This window comes from Littorina saxatilis, linkage group LG2, assembly GCF_037325665.1.
Source record: "Littorina saxatilis isolate snail1 linkage group LG2, US_GU_Lsax_2.0, whole genome shotgun sequence".
Classification (NCBI taxonomy): domain Eukaryota; kingdom Metazoa; phylum Mollusca; class Gastropoda; order Littorinimorpha; family Littorinidae; genus Littorina; species Littorina saxatilis.
In genome coordinates this window covers 18,366,016-18,375,043 of record NC_090246.1, presented here as the reverse complement: position 1 = coordinate 18,375,043, position 9,028 = coordinate 18,366,016, and the positions used below count along the sequence as shown (strand labels likewise).

General features: G+C 39.2%; 1 protein-coding gene across 2 annotated transcripts; it reads right to left on the bottom strand.

The window, feature by feature from the left end:
* Window positions 1-1,436: 1,436 nt before the first annotated feature.
* On the bottom strand, window positions 1,437-8,234 carry LOC138958399 (beta-1,4-galactosyltransferase 4-like). Of its 2 annotated transcripts, none has more exons than XM_070329537.1 (8): window positions 8,111-8,229; window positions 7,385-7,620; window positions 5,773-6,005; window positions 5,046-5,233; window positions 4,689-4,811; window positions 4,266-4,361; window positions 3,747-3,932; window positions 1,437-1,679 (listed from the first exon to the last, which is right to left on the bottom strand). In XM_070329537.1, exons 2-8 carry the CDS (start codon window positions 7,596-7,598, stop codon window positions 1,655-1,657), a joined length of 1,065 nt encoding a protein of 354 aa, XP_070185638.1. In that variant the 5' UTR covers window positions 7,599-7,620; window positions 8,111-8,229; the 3' UTR covers window positions 1,437-1,654. The 2 variants fall into 2 exon arrangements, with proteins under 2 accessions (XP_070185638.1, XP_070185636.1); XM_070329535.1 differs by having other exon boundaries at window positions 1,438-1,679; window positions 7,385-7,623; window positions 8,111-8,234.
* Between the last annotated feature and the right edge of the window lie 794 nt (window positions 8,235-9,028).

Genomic DNA, 9,028 nt, shown 5'->3' with positions numbered 1-9,028 from the left:
GTGTGTATTATTCTGTTAATTAAGAGTGTGTGTCTGTGCTTATGGTGTGGTGTGTGTGTGCGTTAACCTCGGTCACAAACATATAGGGACCAAAGAATACAATTTGTTCACATCATTTTATGTAATTACATGCATCTGTATCAAAATCTCCATATAAATAATAAAATTGTAGCAAATGCCAAACTGACGACATACAAAAGGATTTTCCATAGTATCAGGCACATGATGGTGTATATAGATGTATGATTGTATGCAAGGACATAAGCTTTATAAAATAATGAATGCTCACTTGAACAAAACATACTATCCCCACAACATTTATCAAACTATGGAAGTACATGTACCTCCCCAACAACAATTACACCAAAGAGTCAACCCTTCTTGATTTTTTTTCCTTGTGTGCATTTTTAAAATAACATGAGATTATAACATAACCTTCAACAAGCTACTTCCAAACAGGAGACTTATGACAATATTAGACCGGCACGGTTGACCTAGTGGTAAGGCGTCCGCCCCGTGATTGGGAGGTCGTGGGTTCGAACCCCGGCCGGGTCATACCTAAGACTTTAAAATTGGCAATCTAGTGGCTGCTCCGCCCGGCGTCTGGCATTATGGGGTTAGTGCTAGGACTGGTTGGTCCGGTGTCAGAATAATGTGACTGGGTGAGACATGAAGCCTGTGCTGCGACTTCTGTCTTGTGTGTGGCGCACGTTATATGTCAAAGCAGCACCGCCCTGATATGGACCTTCGTGGTCGGCTTTAAGCAAACAAACAAACAAACAAACAAACAAATGACAATATTAAAATTTGAACGCCTTTAATCTCTAACCCCAAGGAACTACTTTTAGCAATCCTACTTTGAATCTACAATCAACTTAAAAAGTAGTTTGCGCGAATGAGATTTAGGTTGTGCAAAGATGAACCCCATAACATGATTTCCAATAAAAATGTATTTAAGAAATGTTTGAACAAAATCGAGTATAATCTCTAATCATGTGGGACAGAATAATTATGCTGTATTTACACACACACAACATACCATTTTAGAAAATGCAAACATATGAGGATACATGTAATCTAAAACAAATATAAGCTGCAAGTAGAGAATGTAAAAAAAATCATTCAAGTGTAATTAAATAAAAATGAAGTACAAAACACATGAAAGCAATATCAAACATAGAACATTATCAAAAAAGCTCTTTTATTTCTGTGCACAGCTTTCACAACAAATTTTTCAACTACAAATACTTCACATGTTTTTATACAAAAATTGCAAAATGTGTGCATTGCTAAGAATGCACTTGTAATTGCAAACTCTCTCTCTCTCTCTCCCCTCCCTCTCTCTCTCTCTCTCTCTCTCTCTCTCTCTCTCTCTCTCTCTCTCTCTCTCTCTCTCTCTCTCTCTCTCTCTCTCTCTCTCTCTCTCTCTCTCTCTCTCTCTCTCTCTCTCTCTCTCTCTCTCTCTCTCTCTCTCTCTCTCTCTCTCTCTCTCTCTCTCTCTCTCTCTCTCTCTCTCATATGAATTCATGCATGCACACACACACTCACAAGTAGAACTCAACTTTTTTTCTTTCACTACAAGCCTGAGTCACAGATTCAGTAGAAGAAAGAAAAAAACACACACACATGCACACAATATCAAAATCAGCATGGATCACGGAAAGTAGAACTTGAGAAACCTGAAATAGTTAAAAATACATAATTATATACCAAGGTACCCTTGCAATGTAAATGAAAAAAAAAACTACTGCTATGCACAACTTCCATGAGCTTTTTATCTCTCAAGGTCTACTCCAATGGCTGCAGCACAAGTTGAATGTTAAAGCCTGGAACAATATGCAGTGGTGTACAACATTTCCCGAGTAAAGAAAGGGTTTTTAAATGAGGTTATACCCCCTCTTTCTTTCGGCTGGTAACTGGCGCCACCTCGCAGCAAGATCACACGAGAAAGGAAACAAAACTTGCACTGGTCCCAAATAGCTTATCAGTTTGGTAACAGTTCGTGTGTAAGTCGTGCATTTTATACGGTAAACAGACAATAGTCGGTTCTGGTGAAGTTATGCCCCTTCTTTCTTTCGGCTGGTAACTGGCGCCACCTCGCGGCAAGATCACAGGAGTTGTCTCACGTTTTCACCCCAGAAGCGCTCATTACATGTATCACGCAAGCTTGCTCTGGGCACGAACTTGAATTTTACACAAAACATCAGCAGTTGAACTTCCAGCACTATAACAAGCCAGACATGATGCACTGATTCAAGTGTTTATTTCAAGCCTCGGTCTTCGATCACTTAAGAAAAAACACAGCTAATCTACCACCAAAAAAACAAGAAGAGCAAACGCTCGATCGAGTCACTTTCGCAGTTCTGAATATTATATGAGGCATCAGATGGACAGGAAGAAATTGCTATTCACAACACAATACACTATGTAAATAATTTGATGTAAAGAATAATCCTATAAAGTTTGAATCAAATCCGATGAATAGTTTCAGAGATATGATATTTCAATTTTTTTCCTTCAAGACATACCTGTGACCTTGAAAAAGGTCAAAGGTCACCAAAGCAGACGTCAAAGTGTAGAGGTCACTGGGAGTCACGTTCACATAAAATTTGAGCCCGGTCACTTTTATAGTTTCCGAGAAAAGCCCAACGTTAAGTTGTGTGTTGCCGAACAGAAAAGGCTAGTTATCTCCCTTGTTTTTCTGATAACGTTCGTAAAAGGCTACAGATGTAAATACTTTGATGTAAAGAATAATCCTACAAAGTTTCAATCACATCCGATGAACTTTGTCAAAGATATACAAGAGGCGAAGCCTTCAAGGCTCACGTAAGAAATCGACAAACAGTAACACAAACTCAATCACTCCGTCACACATACACACACACACACACACACACACACACACACACACACACACACACACACACACACACACAGTAAGCATAGGTGAAACTGTGCAAGAAAGCGAGACCCTGGATCTGCCAAGTAGTCTCGGCCCGCTCACAATAACAATGACCGAGACTTTCAGTAATTCCTTTGCGTGACGTCTAACCCTCTTACGTCATAATGTGACGTCTTCAAATAGTTTCTATCACACACGTCGAACACTTTTGACCGAGACTGACGTAATCCATAGACTCGGAAATGTTAAAGTTTCTATCACAGACATACACACGCACGCACGCACGCACATACGCACATACGCACGCACGCACAGACAGACAAAGTTACGATCGCATAGGCTACACTTACGTGAGCCAAAAATGTCTAATTTTTCCTTTGACGCTGACCTGTGACCTTGAAAAAGGTCAAAGGTCAACGAAACCATCGTTAAAGTGTAGAGGTCATTGGAGGTCACGACTAAACAAAATATGAGCCGGATCGCTTTGATAGTTTCCGAGAAAAGTCCAACGTTAAGGTGGTGTCTACGGACGGCCGGCCGGACGGCCGGCCGGACGGCCGGCCGGACAGACTAACACTGACCGATTACATAGAGTCACTTTTTCTCAAGTGACTCAAAAATCTAAACAACGAAGTGACTGTGGTAAGATGAACAAAGTTAATCTACCACATTTAAACAGTGGAACCCCCTTTTAAGACCTAAAAAAAATATCAGAAATTGAGGTCTTGAAAAGGAGGGAGTCTTAACAGTTACATAGGTTATGAACAAAAAATCTGAGAAAACAGGGTCATAAAAGGAAGGTTCCACTGTATGTTGAAACAACTTTTTCAAGGTTGTTACTCACCACCAGAGACTGACAAGTTCGTCAGGATTCCCTAGCCTCATCTGAGCTGGTGGGTCTCCGATGTCAACCTTGACATGTGTGTAGAGCGGTAACTCTTCTAACTGCAGACGAGTGTAATTCATCCCGTCTGGATCGCTCAGTCCATCTGTCATCCATCGCGATCGCCACCCCAAAAACATTTCATTCCTGAGAAAAACATAAAAATGTCCAACATCAAAAAAATACTTGTTTTTGGATTTGCTCATTTTACAGACCAGACCCACCCAAGGGTGTTGTCTTCCTGAAAATTATACACTACAATCCTGATGAAAATTATAAAAACATCAGAAGCAAAAAAAGCTAAATTATAATACCTTAATAGTTAAATAACAAAATAGGCAAGCATTGCAAGACAATGACATTTCTGCACTCCTCAGTAGATCCTTCACACTGCTGAAAGGAAAACACTAAAGAGAATATCAAAATCAGTGAAATTACAAATGCACTCAAAAAGAAAGACATATGAACCAGTCTACTCACCCATGATCAGAACGAGTCTGCTTTTTATGTCGCACCATCTTATAGCGTCCTATATGTTCTGGTGGCCTTGTTAATAATAAACCAGATTCCAGAATCCTGTGGCAAAACAAAATTAAATAGATCACTGGGAGGCAATTTTTGCAAACATACAGCAAAATCGAACTGCTCACAGATGAACAACAAAGTATCTTAATAAAAGTTAGCATGGGATCTACAGCAAAGGCACTATTGAGTCTCCAAATACAACTCTGACACGCAGAAACTGTGTAACATAATCAGGCCACAACCTTCCTTGTTACAGTAATGACATCTTTGTACTGGTCATTGTGACAATTTTCTGTCTCCTTGACAGACCAACACACAAACATGCGCACACACACACACACACACACACACACACATAAACACACTCTAGTGTCTCACCTTGCAGAGAAGTCATCATCCTCATTTCCCCAGCCCCAGTAGGAGTTTGAGTATCCATTTATTCGGTGGTAATTTTCTCTGTTCAGGGCTATCACCCCTCCAGCATAATTATAGTACATCACGCTGCAAAATACAACAAAACAAATTTACCAGACATGACTGCATTGTCATTGAATATAATCACATATCATGTGCTTCCAAGGTAAACTAGATGTCCACAAGCATGTCACCAAGCCTCTTCTGGTGAACACACAGATGGACAAACACATGAACAGACACAGGAACACATGCTAATCACATGCACACACACACACAAACACTCTCTCTGTGACCTCTCTCTCTTTTCGCAATTCTTACTGGTATCTCATTTCATTGATGGCAGATGCTAAGTGTCGAGCATGGGGGTCACACATGTAGAGGTTCTTGTCCGTTTCAGGCAAAAGGTCAGCATCTTGGAAGACGAAGCAGTCAAACTTATCAAACTTGAGAGCTTCAAGATAACCAACATTCATCAGCTTGCCTCTGTTGAACTGCTTGTCACCAGCCTAGAAATGATATTAAAAACACTTTAGACAGAACCCTAAATGATAGGCATGAACCAGCTACAAACACAATCCATATATTTAAAAAAAATACTGGTTTAAACAATATTTATTTCAATTTGTTTTATCAAATAAAAATATGGACTAAATCCTTTGGCAGAATTAAATAAAGCAATATGACAATGTAAAAGATTATAACTGCTGCAGAATTGAATTACAAACTACAATACAAGTGTAACAGGTGTTGCAGGAAAGTCAGAAATCTCAACCCACTGCACTTACAAAATACATGCATCTGACTTGCCAATAAACTCCAGGTGCCTAGCTAAATCACACTAACATTATCAAGACCTCAATTTAAGATTTTCTGTTGATAACGTCTGCAAATGAACCTCCATTGTAAGACTCCCTTCCTCTTAAGACATGATTTTGTCAATCTTTTGGAGGTTTTAAAATGGAGGGTTTCACTCTGCAAGGATTAAAAAAAGAAGACACAACAGACTAGCGAGACTAAAAAAAACCAAAAAAACTGTCTACTGTACCTGCTCAACGACAAAAATGCGAAAATTGAGCTGCTGTCGCTGCAGCATAGGGAGAAGCCTGTTCAGCAGAATCATGAGGAAATGGTATCGATCTCGATACGGGATGATGATGGCAACTTTTTGCCATGCCTGACACTTCTTTGGCGAATAGACTCCTCCTTTTTTAACTTCGGGGTTAATTGCCTGTATTTCTTTTTCTGATGGTTCTGAGAAGATGTCTACCTTGACTTCATCTGATGAACAAAATGAAAATGAAAGTCTCAATACATTTATCCACAACAAAATCACTGCTTTAATAAGTTCATACATGCATTTAACTTTTGAGTACATGCACAAATATTCTGTATTTCATCTAAAGTCTACACAAATAAAATTGTGCTCAAACACAAACACACTCTCAAGCTTATAATTCAAGTAGGGCCTGGTATTCCGTTTTCGCAGACTTGCAATGTAACAAATATTTAGATTAACAGACACATCTTTGAAACCCTTTAAAAAGATCAGGCAAGACCGCCATGCATACAATGATACTTTTGCACTGTGCCTGCCTGTTAAGTGTTCTGTCTTTCTGATTCATTCGTCGATTATTTTTAACTCAAAACCCTCCCACTCTTCCAAATCATCAATACACCTTGGGTCAGGAGAAGTGAATTTGTCAACTGTATGTGCTGCTGGCAAACCCGTCAAGTTGCATTATTTTAAAGGTGTCAGAAGATGCACCACAAATGAGTGTCAGTATAGTTATGTTCAGACTATCAGCAAAATCTACATGGACTTATTGACGTTATTTTTTTTTACTCGCAATTAACAGCAAATAACGAATGACCTTATATTCCAAAAATAACAAAGACCAACCACAGGCGGAAGGTATCGTCCACTGGACAACTACTATCACAGAAAGACTACAAGGTACGTCACTCACCTTCGAGTCTTCTGTGTTCTTGGAGTCGCTTCCTGGGGAAAAATATTGTTCAAGACGGTTTGCCTCTTCCTACAGTCTGTGTAAGGTCAAATAAATACAGTTGAATGATTGTTTGAACTGTATGTACCTTTAATTTTCAGCTTCCGTCCCTTGCAGGTTGTTTTTAACCATCATTTGGACGAATCTTCGTTTGCGAGCCGCTAATATCCACTTCGTTTCAAATCATGCATCCGCACCGAATATGCATACCAGCGCTCATTGGTCTAAAACATATGTAAATATTGTGCAGCAAAGGGAAGCTACCCACTGGAAAATAATCATCGAATATCCTGTTATTAACCAATGAGCGCTGGTATGCATATTCGGTGCGGATGTATGATTTGAAACGAAGTGGATATTAGCGGCTCGCAAACAAAGATTCGTCCAAATGATGATTAAAAACAACCTGCAAGGGACGGAAGCTGAAAATTAAAGGTACATACAGTTCAAACAATCATTCAACTGTATTTATTTGACCTTACACAGACTGTAGGAAGAGGCAAACCGTCTTGAACAATATTTTTCCCCAGGAAGCGACTCCAAGAACACAGAAGACTCGAAGGTGAGTGACGTACCTTGTAGTCTTTCTGTGATAGTAGTAGTCCAGTGGACGATACCTTCCGCCTGTGGACCAACACAAAACAGGCATACCTAATTCAGCAATGTTGATTTTACATTTGCCCTCACTGGAGTGTCCGATCTGTGACATCTGCAGCAGAGCATCTGGCATGGTGTACACACAATGACTTTTGTAGTTGAAGAGGGCAAAACCCAGCAAGGAGAAATAAATGAAGAGAAGGACAGAGCGCAGATGTCGCCGACATTTTGTCATTCTTGACTTGAGACTCATCTTACATCGGATCATACACTCTCTGTTGCGATGTCAACTACTGAAACCGAATACAAGAACAACAATCAAATACAACTACTAGTCGCCTGAGAAATAAAGTCGTCTTTGACGGTTTCATTTTTAGAACTTGCGCCTGATTAGTTTTTCTGAAGAGTAAGAACACAACTCTCACATTCAGGATATAAAACCAGGACATGTTTCAACAAGACATCCACATATCTAATCTGTCATTTCTATCGTTTTCATAGGTGTCCTTAATCAGAGACTTTGTCAGACCCGTGCACCGACTCAATATCTTAAGTGATACAGATTCATCGACGACCCGAATCAATAACCTCGACAGCTTGCCAGCACATATCGACCAGAAATCTAGTCTTCCATTCAAAGGGTTTTGTGTTCGATTTCTCGTGTTTCCTTCGTTCTTCTGGTGTTTATTGAGGCATTTTCTTTTGGTTCGGAAAGAATTCTCCTCAAAGACTTGTTCACTAAACATAATTAAATTAATCATTTTGCGATTTTACACTTGCCATTAAATGCGGAATCCCATTTCACTCATGGTTCATTGGTTGTCTAGCAGAACAAAATTCCAAAACACGGCGATGACAAAACGGAAGCCAACACTGCATGTGCTTTTCTTCACAAAAGATCTCAACAAGGGAGCGAACTCTAACTTAATTTTACCCTTTTCAAATGGGCGTGTCCCCACCTTTTTACATTTAGTCAAGTTTTGACTAAATGTTTTAACGTAGAGAGGGGAATCGAGACGAGGGTCGTGGTGTATGTGTGTGTGTGTGTGTGTGTGTGTGTGTGTGTGTGTGTGTGTGTCTGTCTGTCTGTGTGTGCGTGTGTGTGTAGAGCGATTCAGACCAAACTACTGGACCGATCTTTATGAAATTTTACATGAGAGTTCCTGGGAATGATATCCCCGGACGTTTTTTTCTTTTTTTCGATAAATACATTTGATGACGTCATATCCGGCTTTTTGTAAAAGTTGAGGCGGCACTGTCACACCCTCATTTTTCAATCAAATTGATTGCAATTTTGGCCCAGCAATCTTCGACGAAGGCCGGACTTCGGTATTGCATTTCAGCTTGGTGGCTTAAAAATTAATTAATGACTTTGGTCATTAAAAATCTGAAAATTGTAAAAAAAAAAAATTGTTTTTAAAACGATCCAAATTTACGTTTATCTTATTCTTCATCATTTTCTGATTCCAAAAACATATAAATATGTTATATTCGGATTAAAAACAAGCTCTGAAAATTAAAAATATAAAAATTATTATAAAAATAAAATTTCCGAAATCGATTTAAAAACAATTTCATCTTGTTCCTTGAGGGTTCCTGATTTCAAAAACATATAGGTGATATGTTTGGATTAAAAACACGCTCAGAAAGTTAAAAAGAATAGAGATAAAGAAAAGCGTGCTATCCTTCTCAGCGCAA